Source organism: Enoplosus armatus, chromosome 2 (assembly GCF_043641665.1).
Source record: "Enoplosus armatus isolate fEnoArm2 chromosome 2, fEnoArm2.hap1, whole genome shotgun sequence".
Taxonomy (NCBI): domain Eukaryota; kingdom Metazoa; phylum Chordata; class Actinopteri; order Centrarchiformes; family Enoplosidae; genus Enoplosus; species Enoplosus armatus.
This window is the reverse complement of record NC_092181.1, coordinates 3,919,367-3,936,506: the sequence shown is the minus strand read 5'-3', so window position 1 is coordinate 3,936,506 and position 17,140 is coordinate 3,919,367. Positions and strand designations below refer to the sequence as shown.

General features: G+C 41.4%; 1 protein-coding gene across 1 annotated transcript; it reads right to left on the bottom strand.

Moving 5' to 3' along the window:
• Positions 1-3,920: 3,920 nt before the first annotated feature.
• On the bottom strand, positions 3,921-5,873 carry LOC139302278 (nuclear factor interleukin-3-regulated protein-like). Its single transcript, XM_070925935.1, has 2 exons — positions 5,799-5,873; positions 3,921-5,274 (listed from the first exon to the last, which is right to left on the bottom strand). The coding sequence occupies exon 2, from the start codon at positions 5,181-5,183 to the stop codon at positions 3,921-3,923; it is 1,263 nt and encodes a 420-aa protein (XP_070782036.1). The 5' UTR covers positions 5,184-5,274; positions 5,799-5,873.
• Between the last annotated feature and the right edge of the window lie 11,267 nt (positions 5,874-17,140).

The window sequence follows — 17,140 nt, the reverse complement described above, 5'->3', positions numbered from 1 at the left end:
CGGACACTTTGCTCCAGTTTCTCCGGCTCCCTTTCTAGAAATATGTGTTAGTAGGTCAGCGGTTGCATAACAGCTCTTAGGCTGCCTAGTCACGTTTTTGTCCTCTATCCCTCCGCGCTCGAGTCTCTCTCTCTCTCTCTCTCTCTCTCTACTTGTGTTATAAGCCTCTCTATTTTTTCCTCCCTCTCCACCCCTCCATCTCTATCTCCATCTCTCCACCGCGATGTAAGGCCTTCTCCTTCACGGGAGTGGTTAAGTTTATAACAAGGGCATGAATGCGTTTACACAGACACCATGTTACCGAGGGGTCCATTAATAGCATGTAACAGCGTGTCCTTCCACTGAGGACAGTCACTGTTACATATGCTCTCATTAGTCATTATGAAATATTTTATCCTAGTGATACTTTATAGATGATTAAGCAAAGATAAAATTAATTTTATAAAAGATATAATGCGTCTTCCACCACTGCCTGCCAGACTTGAACTCAATGATGGTGTTTTCATATACTGAAAATACTGAATACTGTAGGCTACTATATTACTCTTTATAGCCCAAAATCTAATGATTTCTGTTTCAAAGTTCAAGCAACAGCCAACCTACAATTGTCCTACAATTTAGTGATGCCTCTGTTTTGATGTTGCCTCTGTGGAACTACAGGACAGCCCAGATTTTAATCTGTACATTTAAAAATCACATCAGAATGCAACAGATATTTGCATAAAAACATCATTTTTTGACACCTGTGTAACTAATAATATCAGTATAAATGAGTTATTAGGATATGTCACTTATTCATGCCTCATGTGTGGGGAAAATATAAGAATATCTGTTATGAATAATATAATATAATACAATATAATATTATGTAATAAGTGCAAGCCCAGGGACAGGATGCAGAGTGTATGTGACTAAACACCTTTCTGGGATAAATGTCCTCACCAGCCCACTTATATTCAACATGCTTTATTGTGTATGTGTAATAAGCTGTATTGTGAGGAAATATTTTTGCTTTTGACAGTCATTATCCTTTTCCTATTTATTTATTCTAGCGTAAGTCTCTCTCACACACACACGGGAGAGATGCATCCTGACCTTCAGACCACCAGTGTCTATCTGTTAGATCACAACATGGTAACTGGGTTGAACCCTTTCACATTAAGGCCTTCATTGTTTTATTATTCTAAAAACATTGGCTGTGATCTGCTACCTTTTGGTATTTTTTCCTGCTTAATATAAATTCCCTTTTTATTTTGCCATCCTATATATCCACTAAGATTTTCGCATAAGTGACAGAAAAAATATAAATGCTATGTTTTCTCTCTCATCTTGCTAGTGTTACCAAGTTGTTTTGAAATTATTGTTTTGAAAGAAAACAGTAAAAATACACTGAAATCACTATGACTATCCATGTTTGATAAGATGGGGAAGAAGAGGAAAAAATGTACCGTCTTTACTATGAACAAATGCATCATTGCATCATTATTTATTTATTTATTTATCATTTATTTTTCACCCTTCCATATTTGTGTCATTTTGGTTTTTTTTTTATTTGTCTTTGGAGCAAATGGGTGTGTACTATCTGCTTAGGAACGTTTCTATTATCCCACAAAACCCATATTTAATGAGCAGTTACGTCAGCCCTGTTTTGTATCAGACACACATCCACTTCCAACCCACTTTCTCACTCACATCCCTTCCCCCTGCTTTGTCTCGACAACACATGTGCACCCATTCACTCCACACACACACACACCATCACACACCATCACACACCATCATCACCACCATCCGACCATGTTGGGGAAATGGTGGCCTTGAACTTGTCTAGCTCCTCCCCCCACCAGTTTGTTATAACCACCAACCCCCAACACACTCCTCCATCTCTCCCGCTACCTCTGCATGCAGGCATTCCCTTGGCAACTGTGGTGTGGTGGTGCCTGCCTAGCAACCACAAGGCTCTCACTCCTTCCTATATAGCTCATGGCATGGGGGTTTGCAGACTGCGCTGGATGAAGATTGATTGCAGACAAAAGATCTCATGTGTATCTCATGTTGTTGCTGTCAGGGCCAAAGCCTGAAGAAGGGCTCTCTGCAGCTGCACACGTCTGATATTAACTGTTTAACATCACATTAAGATTCATTTGTATTGGTCATGTAAATGTAATTTTCGAGCTCCAGCCTAATTTTTGCATCTTGCTTTTTGATTGGAGATGGGTCATTTGAAGGTGGGAGTGCTTCCAACACAAAATGACATCCTTGCTTGTTCCGCATGTGCAGCATGTGGCACTACAGTATAAGCACAATGGAGGAGACGACCTCTGTAGTAACACTGCTGTGAATGACTGAATGAATGAATGAGAGTCAGTGATTCATGCTGATGAAGACACTTGGCGCCACCTGGTGTTGATAAAAGATGACTGAATCCTGAAAATGGAAATATTCAAGAATGTGTTGAATTCAAGAATAATGACATTCAGTCAGGTGAATCATATTCTCAGACAAAAAATAATAATAATCCAGTGTATGTATGGCGGCTTTCTGGCTCCCCACCGCTATCATAATGTATTTCCCAGCACCTCCACTGATGTTCATCTGCAGACTTTCCAGGTGTTAATGTATTCTGAACCTGTATCCTTCACTTCCATACGGGCCAATCGGTCTCCTCCGCAGCTGCTTCAGTGCTAAAAATAGCTTTCATACTGCTGACGTGATAGATGACTCATACAGAGTCTCGCTCCTCTCCCTACATCCGTACACCACCCCTCTCCCCCAGGCACTGTCCGACAGCCCGCTGTCCCACCTCGTTTCAGTGACCTCAGTTCAGTGAGGGTGGACTGACACCAGAGGGGTCTTTGAAAGCATTTATTAAAGGAAGGAAGGACAATGATATTTCAAATGAAATCAGTTCAGCTGACAATTACATTTAGACATTTCAGACTTGAAGCGCAGTGCACCTCCCCACTCCAGTGCCAAACCTACCACAGCTCTCTCTGCCTCAGCTGAGTTAGCTTTGTGTTTTTACCCCAGCCACTCCTGCCTGTGATGTAATGCAAAATGCAGTTTATAAAAGCAGGTTGCAGGGATGTTGATGGCTGTCTCTTAAAATATAAATGGCCTTTAGAACAAATAAAAAACGGCAATGTCTCTTATTATTACTAAGTTATTAGCAAGGGTTTTATTACTGTAACTGTCACACTCCTTTCTTCTGATGACCATTATTAGATACAGACATATTACCGTTACATAATCTCCATAGACAGTGTATACTGTGTGCTCTGCTACTGCAGTGAACCTGAATGCAGATTGTTTGAAATGTAAAATGTACTGAGAAAACCAGTCTTTTATATAAATATACTTTTATTTAAGTACAGTTCACTTCCATTGTAATTCTGAACAAAGATGAAGATGAAGTACACTCTTGTATGTTCCTTGCTGTCATGAGATAAACCAGATACAGAAAACAGCACACATGTGCTGCTTTTCAACACAGTATATTTAACACAAGGTAATACTGATGTACAGTGATTGTGTTAAAAAGTCCATATTAACTGCATGTTGTCCCAAAGACAACAAATGTGGCATTTGCACAGCTGTGTGCAATTGAACGTGGTGAAAGTGTGTGCTTTGTGTTGTATCGAACATGTTCTTCCAGTGTTTCTGACAGACCTGTTCAGTAAAGAATTCAGAAATGTAAAGCGTCCTTCAAATCTCAGGAAATCATAATCCAAGGGCATGTGATGACTCACACAGAGATCAGTTTTGGTTTGAAACAGGTGTCGTGCATAAGGTTTGTCTCTTCAGAGGTAGCTGTTTACACTGGGGCTATGCTGTCCTCTGTAAGATTGAGGGTTTGGAAAGCTAGTGTTGAAATCTGTCTAATAACTTTGGTCCAGACTTGATCCTCTCATGCTCAGGTTTTAAGCGATCTTGAGGAGCAGCTGCCGAGACAAGAGCCTCTTCAGCTGAGCCACTTCCTGAGACAAACAGCTGATCTGAGACCTGAGACTAACGTCCTCTGTCAAACACTTAGTGTCCTTGGAGTTCTGCAGAGAGGAGGAGTTATCATATCTAGAGGATGGACCCTGATACTGCTGCCCATCACAGGCCTCCTCCCTGGACCAAGGAGCCTGACTCTCTGTCCGACTGTCCCACCCCGCCTGCTGGTGGTTCCTCACCTGAATGTTTGGCCCCACTGTGGCTACAGGTGGTCCACTGTGTTTGGTCTCAGAGGATGGAGACATCTCCCCTCCATCACTGCAACCACCAGGGCCTTTGAAGCGGAGCTTGTGAGGGAGGCTTCTCAAACCATCGGGCGAGTCTTGTCTGTTTACATACTGACTCTCGTTGACCTCCTGGGGAGCAATGTGAGAGTCGTAGCACTGCTGCTCCTCCACCACCAGCCCCCTGTGAGAAGGCCCACCACGCTCACCCAGCGTCCCATCAAAAAACACAGGGCTGCCCACATTTGAGCTACATGAGATGGAGACCCCAGACTCCTCAGAGACACTATGACTTGACAGAGGCCCGACTCCCCTCGGTCCATAGATGGCACCCTGCTGCGGAGGGTGAGGGTGGAGGTGGAGGGTGTTGGCGCTTGGCTGTGTGTTGAGGTATGAGGCTCCATCAGTGTGAGGCTGGTAGAAATGTGCTGAACTGGGTGTTGGGTGAGCACAGAGGGGTGCAGACCGTGGCAGGATGGACACATCAGATGGGTCCCTGACCAGGCCGAAGCGAAATTTCAGGGCCAACAGCTCGGCCTTCAAGCGGGCGTTCTCCTCCAGCAGGCCCAGGACTCGCCTCTCCAGCACCATGTCATTGGCTCGCCGCTTCTCTCTGGACCGCTTGGCTGCCTCGTTGTTTTTTCTCCTCTTGTCCCAATAGCCTTCATCTTTCTTCTCGTCAAGGATGAACTCTCGTTTGCGGCGTGCGTTGTTGCCGTTGTCTTCATCGCAGCTGCTACCAGCCTTGGCTTCAGCGTTGGCAAGGCTCTCTTTGCGTTCGGGGGCAAAGGTGTGACCCAGGAGGGTTCGGGCCAGCTGTCTTGTGGAGGCCAGGATGGAAACAGCCTCATCAGTGAAGGACCCGGCCCCTCCCAGAGGCCTGGACTGCAGTCCCTCCACAGCCATCAGCGAGGGCACTGACAGGTCCTGGATGACGCCTCCCACAGTCTGACCCGTCATGTTCAAACTCTCACTTCAGGGAGCTGTGAGGTGTGTGAGGAACTTACTGAGGGTTGGTAGTTTGGGCTGAAGTGCGCTGTAATGGCACCACCTGGTGGTGAAAAAACACAAGTACATGTGGTGAGGTGTCGATTTGTTTACAAGGTTGCAAAACATTAAATCGACATAATATTGCTGCCAGTTGAATGTAGTAATTGATTTAGCAGGAAAGGTATACCTCTCATATTAAATAATTACTTACAGGAATTACAGTGAGATACAACTATATTAATATAGACTCATAATAACAATGGTCATATTTGATACAAAAACCAGTAACCACAACCTGGCATGTACAATTAGTGTTATTACTGATAATCACTACCAAAATGGTGTCATTAAACCCTAAATCCTGCATAGATGACTGATTAGGCCTGAATAGTTTATCGTTAACATAAAAGTAGTCTACATCTCATATAATCTCACTTGCTATTTCATCCGATATGGGACGATGAATTACTCAAATAATTCATACATTTTCTTTAAAACTATTTAACTACATACGACACATTGCCTCGCATAATAAAAACCAATTAAATCAGCGACAAAGCGCGCGTAAAATAAAGGACGTCTTACTTCAAACAGCTGCTGGAAGCTTTGATGAAAACCTCCTCAGTCAGAGAGAGGAGACATGTGGAGCTTCACAGGTCGTCTGGATGTTTCTGCTCCTCAAAAGCATCTCTCTCGCTTCTACCCCCGCTCACCGGTTCAGCCGGGGTCGGATCCTCACCCCGGGTGATCCCCCCCCCTCCCCTTCCTCCTCCTCCTCCTCCTCCTAACGGGAAGCCAGCTAAGTCGAACCAGCGGAGACACACAGATTAAACAGCAACAACACCGAGCTGCTTTCCAAATAAATTCGAACAGGTTGTTTAAATCATATTTTATGACTTTAGTACAGGGAAGTCGAACTGTAAGTCTAACCAACATGTCTCAAAATTTACAAATTCAACAAATAACGTAATAAGACTAGTATGTCATCGTTACATAATTAAAGAAAAAAACACTTTATATCACAGAAAAAACTGACAGACTGACAGAAAAGATACCAGCCTGCCACAGTAGCACTTTCATCCAAAAGGACACGTGATGTGTCAGATACTCAGCCAATGATTGATCAGTGGCCCCTGAAAATTCAACTCAGTCAACCCGCACTGAGATTTACACCAGTTACAACTAATGTCATTGTAAGCTACAAGCTACTAGGCTGTATCTAAGGTCATTTAAATTAGCCCCTCCTTTATCAGCTGCAACATTAAAGTGATGTAATGCACCAATAATAATATAAATGTAATCCAATAATGTGATATACAATACTCTGAAATAGGCCTTACTGCATGATGAGCACCTTTGGTACTTTAAAATTTGATCCTAATGTTTTTCTACTTCTTCCACCACTGAGTATGTATGATGTTGACCATTTACTGTGTCCCATCGTTTGCTTATTAACGCTAAACACAAAGCTGAGGTAGTAGTAGTTTTGCAGGTAGGCTATTTAGTCAAAAACCAAAGTAAGCTATTGGTCAAACTGAAATTTTGACCTGATGAAGAGAGGAAACATCAGGGGACCAAAGTTATTACAATACATTGTCTGGGCACCATGGAGATCTGTAACAAATTGTGTGCCAGTCCAACTAATAGTTGAGATATTTCAGCCAGTACCAGAGTGGACTGATGGACAGACTGATATTGTCTTCCCAGAGCCCCGAGCATGGCTAAAGTAGTTGCAGAAGATACATTTCTTTCTGGGCCTCCTGCACGACCCCACAGACATCTATGCCTACATGTCTTTGTTGTACCTGGAAGTCTTTAGTTTAGATTCTGACTGGCTTTATAGTGGCTGGACAAGTCGTTAAACCTGTTCTTCACTTATACAGTAAAACTACACACACACACACACACACACACACACAGGCCTGAAACTGGCCAAAGTGATTTTAGTAAATTACACAACATGTTTTAACAATTTTAACTGACTGAATTCTCAAACAAAATCAAGAACCAGGTGAACGTTCTCACTATTTATTGGGTGTGGGGGTTTGGAAGCAGAAAAAAAATTGTATTTCTTTATTTTTATTTTGTTAAGATCATTGCTCATCCATTTAACACTTAATGTAACGGGTCTCTGTTCTCTCCTTCACTTCTTTACATCACTGCGTTGGATCAAAGTCTTCCAGTCTACAAATGACAGCAGTCATGGTGGCTTGAGATGTCCTCATGTGCTCTTTGCAGGTGAGCCCCCATAACGAGAGGTTCAAGGTAATACAGTTACATGGAAAAATGTGTTGTGTACATGCCCTCTTTGTTTTCTCTACAAACACTTGCACAAATGGAACATATGATTATATATTTATGTTCATCAGAGCATTAGATTATCAGACATACCGGTTGTCACTGTCAAAGAACAGACATTGTGAGGATGTGTAATGTCGCTCACTCATTTTTTTTTTTTCCTTTTTCAGAGACTGTTGGCCTCACTGTGTAAGAACAAAACAAAGCTAATCACTGTGTTACTGCACCTGTAACTTAATCTATAAATTATATAACCTTCTATTGTTAATGAAGAATGTAAAGGCAGCCGCACAGAAAGAATGAGTCACTTGAATGCCTGTTAATAGTGTGAATGGAAAAGAGAGCTGTTATGCAATATACACACACACACACACACACACACACACACACACAGAGCATGTGAGGACTGCTCAGTGCTGGAAGTTCAGTTGGGGTGAGGTTGCACAGAAAAAAAGGAACATTGTTCCACGAGCGATCTGCTGGACAGTGATACTTCCTCCCTACACATGGATATGCTTCACAGTGGACCTCTCTGTCTCTGTGTCAATCTCAGCAGTTTCTCCAAAACAAGGCAACAGTTAACTTCTCATTCTTTAATTTATGCAGATCCTCTCTGGACCATTTGGTAACAACAATGTCACCATTGACCTGTTGCTATGATCTTGACAGATCGGTTTGATTATGTTGGTGCATGGCTGTGACATGCAGTGGTGTGCACAGCCTCAGAGAGGAGGTTGGGGTGAAACCCTGTGAAAAGAAAACTGTACTGCCGTCCCGAGGTTCAGCTGAACAAGCTGCAAACAAATTAGATTGAATTAAACATTTTGATTTCAGTTCCTGCCCCCTGTTTTCAAGGTTATCTCTTTTTGGAAAGCATTTTCCCGGAAATGCTAGCAGCCTACTGGAGCATGTTACAGCACAAAATAATAATCAATAAAAGTCTTTTTTGACTCCTAAAAATCAAAATTTCTTAAACAAGAAATCACTGCATGGCTGAGTGTCATCTGATGTGATTCTACTTGAGAAATACAGTTAGGCCCAGAAATATTTGGACAGTGACACAATCTTCATGATTTGGGCTCTGCAAGCCACCACATTGGATTTGAAATGAAACAACTAAGATGCAATTGAAGTGCAGACTTTCAGGTTTAATTCAAGGGGTTGAACAAAAATATCCTATGAAACATTTAGGAATTGTAACCATTTTTATACAAAGTCTCCTCATTTCAGGGGCTCAAAAGTAATTGGACAAATTAACATTACCATAAGTAAAATGTCCAAATTTGGCTGAATCTGAGCAGAAAGTATATCCCTGTACACTTCAGAATTCATCCGGCTGCTTCTGTCTTCTGTCACATCATCAATAAACACTAGTGACCCAGTGCCATTGGAAGCCATGCATGCCCATGCCATCACACTGCCTCCACCATGTTTTACAGAAGATGTGGTGTGCTTTGGATCATGAGCTGTTCCAATTCTTCTCCATACTTTCTTCTTCCCATCATTCTGGTACAGGTTGATCTTAGTCTCATCTGTCCAAAGAATGCTGTTCCAGAACTGGGCCGGCTTCTTCAGATATTTTTTGGCAAAGTCTAACCTGGCCTTTCTATTTTTGAGGCTGATTAATGGTTTGCACCTTGTGGTGAACCCTCTGTATTTACTCTCATTAAGTCTTCTCTTTATGGTAGACTTAGATACTGATACACTACTTCCTGGAGAGTGTTCTTCACTTGGGTGGATGTTGTGAAGGGGTTTTTCTTCACCATGGAAAGGATCCTGCAATCATCCACCACCGTTGTCTTCTGTGGACGTCCAGGCCTTTTTGAGTTCTCAAGCTCACCAGTGCGCTCTTTTTTTCTCAGAATGTACCAAACTGTTGATTTGGCCACTCCTAACATTTCTGCCATCTCTCTGATGGATTTCTTCTTTTTTTTCAGCCTAAGGATGGTCTGTTTCACTTCCATTGAGAGCTCCTTTGACCTCATGTCGTGGGTTCACAGCAACAGCTTCCAAATGCAAATGCCACACCTGGAATCAACTCCAGACCTTTTAACTGCTTAATTGATGACAGGTTAACGAGGGACAAGCCCATGCAGCCTTCTGAGTCAATTGTCCAATTACTTTTGGTCCCTTGAAAAAGAGGCAGCTACATATTAAAGAGTTGTAATTCCCAAACCCTTCCTCCAATTTGGATGTGAATACTCTCAAATTACAGCTGAGAGTCTGCACTTTAAGCCCATATTGATTATATAACTGTATCCTGAATATGTTTTCGCAAACAGCTAAAATAACAAAACTTGTGTCACTGTCCAAATATTTCTGGGCCTAACTGTATTTCTTCCAGGAATCACTTCTCAAAGATTCCTAGCGGCTCTGTGAGGCTGTACTTTGGCACACTGGTGCTTGGAGCTAAATGCTAACATCAGCTAACATGCTCACAATAAGAATGCTAACATGCTGAAGCTTAGCAGGTGTAATGTTCGCCGTGTTCAACATCTCTGTGTTGTGTGTCAACATGCTGACATTATCAGCCCGGCTGAGGCTGACATGAAAATGTTGACGTGACGATGGCACTAGATGAAAAGTCAGGGGATCACCAAAGTCATCCAGAGGGGGAAATGAATGTCTGTAACATTACCAAATTTAATATCAATCAATCCAATAGTTCAAGACATTTCACTCAAAACCAAAAATGTGAACCTGCTGGTGGCGCTAGAGGAAAACTTCATCGTCAGCAAACCATGAACATCTGTATGAAATTGAATGACAATCCATCCAGTGGTTGGGATATTTCAGTCTGGACCAAAGTGATGGATTTACCGACATTATGATCCCTAGAGCCACGCCACAAGTAGGCTGAGATTATTTCGCCTGTTACCAGTTTCAAATTATCTTCTTCAAACTAATGGATGATGACAACCGGACACAATCCATAACCATCCATAGCTTCAGTACCTAATAAGTCTGCCTATAGAGAATACATAGAGTGCTATCTCACCACAGTGTGTGTGTCTCAGGACAGTTACCACTCTACAGCAGGCAGAATAATTCATAGAGTTAAGTCATTATCTTTCTGCTACGATATGTTTGTATTTACAGACACTGAACGGACTCGTCTTTGGACATCAGCTCTGACCCTCCATGACTCTGATCATCGCCTCATGTGCTGTAACAGTCACACGATGGCTGCATCACTGGACACTTAAAGGTACCCAGTGGAGTTTTTACCACTTGTAGTGCTGTGGAGCAATGATTTTATGAGTGTGTTCCAGGGGGTGATGTAATACGGCTGGTTAACATGTGGTGGTAATGTGCCCACAAAGGCAGGGAAGAAGAAGACTGCAAGCTATTAAACATGGATGTAAAAAATGCGAGTTTCAAAATGCTAAAAAGAAATTGGCTTTACAAATGTTTAATGAGGACGAAAACACATTCAACATGTTCGTTACGACTTCAAGGATGCACACAATTAGTTATGGTGAGAAACACTAATGTAATGAATGAATTAATTAATTAATTAATTAATGTAAACAGAAACTTTGTTTACAAAAAATCCACAGGGCACCTTTAATACAAAATTTAAATTCACATTATCTTTCTTATAATGTCTTTAAGGCCAACTCACATCTAAACTGTAAGAACACTAGTAGTGGCTTTGTTTGCAAAAAGGAGCCATTTCATCATGGACAGTGTTGTAGCAGAAAGATGAATGATTGAGCAACAGTAAATCATTATAGTTTATTTATCTTTATTGCTTTAGGTGTGGATATTATAGGATACTTTATACCCTGGAGGCTGTATAATCCTCATATAGATTACATCAAAGGGTAGCATATGTTCAGAGCAGAGAAATGTGCGTACTCTTGTACTTCGGACACTCTGCTATAGGGTTAAGACTTGGTTAGAATAGGGTCAGGGATGAGGTTTATATTGAGGTTAATGTAAGTATTGCTGTGTTCTTGGGATAGTTAAAGGGGCACACCACACAAATGTCCACGTCAAAGTCAGTTTACCAGTCATGAGGAGACCGCGAAAACAGTTGTATAACATCTCATGGCTCTGGAGGAGTTTTGTCACGCCCAAGAAAATTAAATTACTGAAGTGACTTCACATCATTTGATTTTTTTAACAGAAAGTCTGTCTTATAAACTGGGCACACAAGGTTTGAGAGATGTTGGCGTTTACCAGTCAGGGAGGTTCTGACAAAAGACTATCAAGATGCTTTTATGGTGTCATTGCTTGACCCCGTACATAAATATCTCAGCTTCTGCAGCTTTGCATTTTGACCATTTTTATTTTAAACCGTCTCTTGTAACTCCCCCGAGGGGTAATAGTAAATCACTGGAGCACCCTTTCAGGTTAAGTTTAGGGGCTAGTGAATGTGTTATGTCAACAAGGGCACTCACAAGTACAAAATGTGTGTGCATGTGCATTCATGTGTATGTGAAGCTTCAGTAGACCCTGGAAAACGAAGGCAGAAAGTAACTGACTGCCTGAGCATAGAGCGGACAGTGGCCTTGTTTGACTTTGTGTGTGTGCGCTCAAGTTCAAATCAGGGGAATAAGCTCACCCCCTCCCTCCCTCTCCCCTTCTCTCTCTCTCTCTCTCTCGCCTTTTTACACCCCTCGATCTACTTTGGACTCACAGTCCCTCTGAACAGTCTCAGCACTGCAGCGGCTTTCACCACTCTAATCCTCATCCTGCTTTCAGACATCAGGCCAAGATTCCCATTATGTGAGGTTGCGTAAATCGCTAATAAACGGTGCTGTCAATACTTCCACACATCCATACCAAGTTACTATACATTAAATTAGTTAAGACAAGACACACACTCTTTCCACTGTACAAGTTTATCTGCATTTAGGAATCCTTACCTCTCCTACCACAAGGCGGGTTGCCAGTTTGGCTGTGTCTGTGTCTGCAGCCACTATAAAAATGCAAATGCAGATAGATATCTTAGTTTGAAGGATGGTATCAGTGCTGTCCAGAAAGTAGCAGGGTTTAATAATGCAGAGAAAAATCTATTTATAGAGGCTCACTGGAGAGGCAGAGCTCCTAAAATATTAACGCTACAATATACCGTGAATGGTGTCTAAGAGTGTGTTTCTCTGAGACTGTGTGTGTGTGTGTGTGTGCGCAGAAGTTTGTTTGGTGAACTGAAGTGGCTCCGCTGCGTCAAAGATGTCCCTGCCTCCTCTCAGGGACACCGTTGTCCTGCTGAGTTCACACAGTGTTACCATTCACTGGATGTTACAGCGTGTCTGTGCCTGCAGGACGAGGAAACAATGCAGTGTTTGAAGGAAGTGAAATGACAAGTGTAGAATTGACTGTCATGTTACGTTAGCTGAAAATGTTGCCTTCATTTTAAAATCCATGACGGCTGTAGTTATTGTTTAGATATGGAGTCTCAATGTCATTAGGTTTACATGCAATAATACAAATATGTTTTTAAGAGAGCTATTATATATGAGCTATTTTTATGACTTCTGACTGCACAGAGTTCAAGGAAAAGTAAACACAAAAAAGCTTGTTCTTCATGCAACAAGGAAATGAGGCTTTTCAAATTACATTTTCACTTTCCTATATCATTCATAAAGTTCTAAAAGCATTACATAGATGGATTATTAATGTCATTTTTATTCTTTTATCACCATTATTATTATTGTTATTAGTAGAAGGTATGCCCACCGACTCATCTCTGTTCACTCCCTCTCTGTCATTTGATCAAACGAGTGTCCTGAAATGTCCTCCGCATGGGCAAAAGTCACACATAGAGAGTGATCAATTTTCATTTCTCCACAGAGGAAAACAAGAAAGAGAGAGGGAATTTAATTACACATCGCTTCCCAGTAAACCTTCCATCAGCTGCTCAGCATTCAAGTTGTTCTTCTGTTCTTTTCCATGTTTATGCAACATGATTCTCCCCACTGGATCTGTGGGTGGCAGGGAAGAAGAAATACGATGCTTTCTCTCTTATGAAACAGTCACATTAAGTGATTTAATGTGCTTTTCCCTTTAATAATAGTCCATCTAGCAGTGGGGACTTACAGAAAATGAAACTTAACAACTCTACAGAGCAGTTGTCATTTGCTAATGGAAACCCAATGCATGCAAAAACTTGGCGTTATTGGAATTGTTTATTGCACATGGTATTCCGATTTTAAGCCTTGGCCTGCTCACAAGCATTATAATAATGACATTTGTCACCTTTGACCTGTTTAGCTGCTGGCCTCCGCTCAGACAGAAATATTTCATGTCTTCTTCATGCGTTTGTTTTGCAGACTGTTAACACTTGAATATTGCCATGAATGCATAATGCCTGCACAATACCTTCTATAGAAGTATATAACATGATGTAAACAGAGAAGGAGGAACTGGAAAGTGGAAGTAGAAAGGGGATTTGTTTAAGAGTTGGATTGTTTGCTCTTTTCAGGGCACCACAGGTCAGAACTCCGCCTCTGTCCTTGTGTTACTTCTAAATCCCAAATCGTGTACCTTTGAACGCTGCACTAAAATAAACTCATGCTGCAGATGGAGCCTCATGACCACCTCTAACCCGTTGGTGAAGTGTTGCGGTTTTATCTGCTGATTTGTAACATCTTGCTCTGCGAGTACAGTCTCGCGGTGGATAACATTATTCATGGCCAAGAAGTGTATCGGCCAGCTCTATAATTATCAGGATTACTTAAGCTGTGTGTATTTGGCAGTGAGTAGTAGGACATTAATGTGTTGGGGATGTGCGCAGTGTGGATGTTCACTTCTCCGTCCGTCTGCCATCAGGCCCTCTTGGATGAGCTGGTTTAAGGAGCCAATCATAGACATGATATCTCATTGCTGTGCCAAAAAAAAGATTAATGGCTACACCTTCAAACCAGTGTGTTTGTACCTACCTTCCTATTTCTTAAAGAGGTACTTTAGCATTATTAAAGTTGGGGGACTTGCAAGAGAAAGATAAAAAACTAATGGTCAGCATCGAGTGTGGATCAAGTTCCAAAAGACTCTGGACCCTACATTTCCCATAATGCAACATAAAAAGGCATCTTTCATTACGCCACGCTCACACAATATGGGACGGATGGCAGTGATGGGAAAGATGATCATGTTAACAACTTGTTAACTCAAGACGTTTGTATGACTATATTATACAACTGATTTTATTTAGTAATTCTCTTCATGATGAGTAAACTGAACTTAATGTGTAAAATTGGAGTGGAGAACCCCTTTACAGCCAGTGTACGTCATACAAACCACAAACAAATTGCCCTCTATCTTGTTTACCTGGTAGTCGAGGCAACGATATCAATGAAACGCTGACAAGACCAAATACAGCAGGATGTAATTTATCTGTGAGATTAAATGAATATGTGATCATCTTAAACAGACGTTTGTCTTATGTCCAAAGTATATCTTATCCACAAAAGGTTCATTCATTGGTCCTTTACAAAAACATCTGAAACTTTGTAATGTTTCACTTGTGATGTTTTGTGCAACTGAAATGACTCCGTTGATATTGATATTAGATATATATTGAGATATCACACCATGGATCACGCTCGATCTAAACAAATGTTATTCTCATTTTGTTTACAAGCACATGCAAATTCATTTCTCTGTGTGTGTGTGTGTGTGTGTGTGTGTGTGTGTGTGTGCGTGTGTATAAGTATGTGTTACAAATGCAGGTAAATGAGTGTGCAATTGTGTTTGCTGTGTATGCGTATGAGAGAGAGAGACAGAGACAGAGACAGAGAGAGGGGGAGAGAGGGAGCTCCATGATGTGATGACGACCTCCATCATCTGACATAATCAGGATGAATCAGCGAGTGCTGAGTTACATAAACAGATTCTCGTCCTAACCTCACCCTCACCCAGATTAGAAACACTGCAGACTCGACTGCCAACAGCCTGCTGACACTGGCCTGCAGGCATGAGGGCTGATGTAATAACAGAAGAGTGCCACCTAAAGGCCAAAGGCTCACATTACACTTTGTATCTGTGCGAGATGAGGGCTTACATGTTACACTCTGAGACAGTTTTACAGCAGTCTTTATTATAATTCTGACAATGAAAACAATAATTAAAAGACTTTAAAGCACTCTTTTGAGGATATAAAAACTTTGTACAATAATATAGTATCTTCTGTTGATATAATAAATATGTTGCTCATTTCTAGATGACAATAAACAACTCAGAAAGCTGCAGCTTATTTACAGTTTTAAATGCTGCTTGATGAGAGAGCATATATGTTTCTTCTTAAATTAAAATTCCCCAAACAGACAAACATAAAGTTAAGTGACAAAAATACACAACGCTGCGTTCACTATATAATCACATAGTTTAGCATATTCTTTATGGTTTGTTTGAATTACAATCAATATTACAATTGACTAAAGTTCTAATGGAAATCAGACAAAGATATCGGATCATCTTAGCAGTAATAAGCATTGTTACCAAGCAGTCATGACTTTATTCAGCGTGCCATGAGCTCCTACAGGACATACTATTGTGTATTGTATTGTAACCCATATTACACACATCTTTTGGTAGGTCTTTTGTTAGTGTTAATGTTTGCTTTCTACATGCCCACAGTCTGTACAGTGTTTGTCTAAGTGGCCCTTATTGCTGAAAGCATGCTAACATTATGAGTGTGTTCTTGTATTGGTCCTCACAAAATACTTAAACTTTAAAAGGACCAGTTTGACCTTCAGACCCTCAGAGTTGGGACATCTTGGTCGGCCCTCAATTCCTCAGTTGGAGTATGGACTAAATGTCGATGTTTGGGTTTAGGTCTAGGTTTAGGAGTAACGTTAGGGTGAGGATTGAGGTCAGGCATGTTGCTGTGATGGTTAAGGTTCAGGTCAAGGCCAGGAAAGGTGTTACACTGAGGACGGTCCTCAAAGAATAAATGTGTGTGCATCTGTGTTAGGGTTAGGCAAAGAGAGAACATCCCACTCTTAACATCTTAGTCAAGTTCCAACACCTCACTGTGGACGTCTGAGTCACCAAAGTTATGTCTTAATGATGTCCAAGTTCAGGTCATCTAAACTGGAACATTAGAGGGGGAGTGTGCTGCATTTACACATCGAAGTGTGTTTTCAGCTACTACTGCATACTGTTATAAAGCCTTTTGTGGCTCCAGAGGGAGCTGTGTGAAGTCAGTGTGGCTGAAGACCACAAGTGAAAATGAAAAAAATCTGGTTGTGTGGAGTTATAGAGAAGTGAGGTCACCGCTCCTCATCTCTGCCTGCGGCTCGAGGCTACATTAGCTGCTACTAGCATAACACACCTGAATCTCCAACACAACTGTGGGGTACTCTTTTAAATATCATTGGTTAAGCAGTCATTAAGGAATAGTCCCTCTTTCAGCAGTGGATAAAAATAATTTCTTTTAAAAAACAGATCATTTCCCACGATTTGTAATGCCATCCTGCCACTGGTTGTGTTGCCAGTTTTCATGCAGCCGAAGTCTACATGTGGGTATTGTTAACCAGCCAGACTGGGAATATGTTCAGTTAGTATCTGAGGTCCCAAATTCAACTGTTCAGTGTACTGATTTGGGTCAGAATTAGAGTCAATTCAAACTTAAAAGAATATCCGAGTCATCATACCTCTTCTATTTTTTAATTCCTTTG

Excerpts from the sequence above, each read along its gene's own strand:
- LOC139302278 (XM_070925935.1), bottom strand. The coding sequence starts at position 5,183 with ATGACGGGTCAGACTGTGGGAGGCGTCATCCAGGACCTGTCAGTGCCC.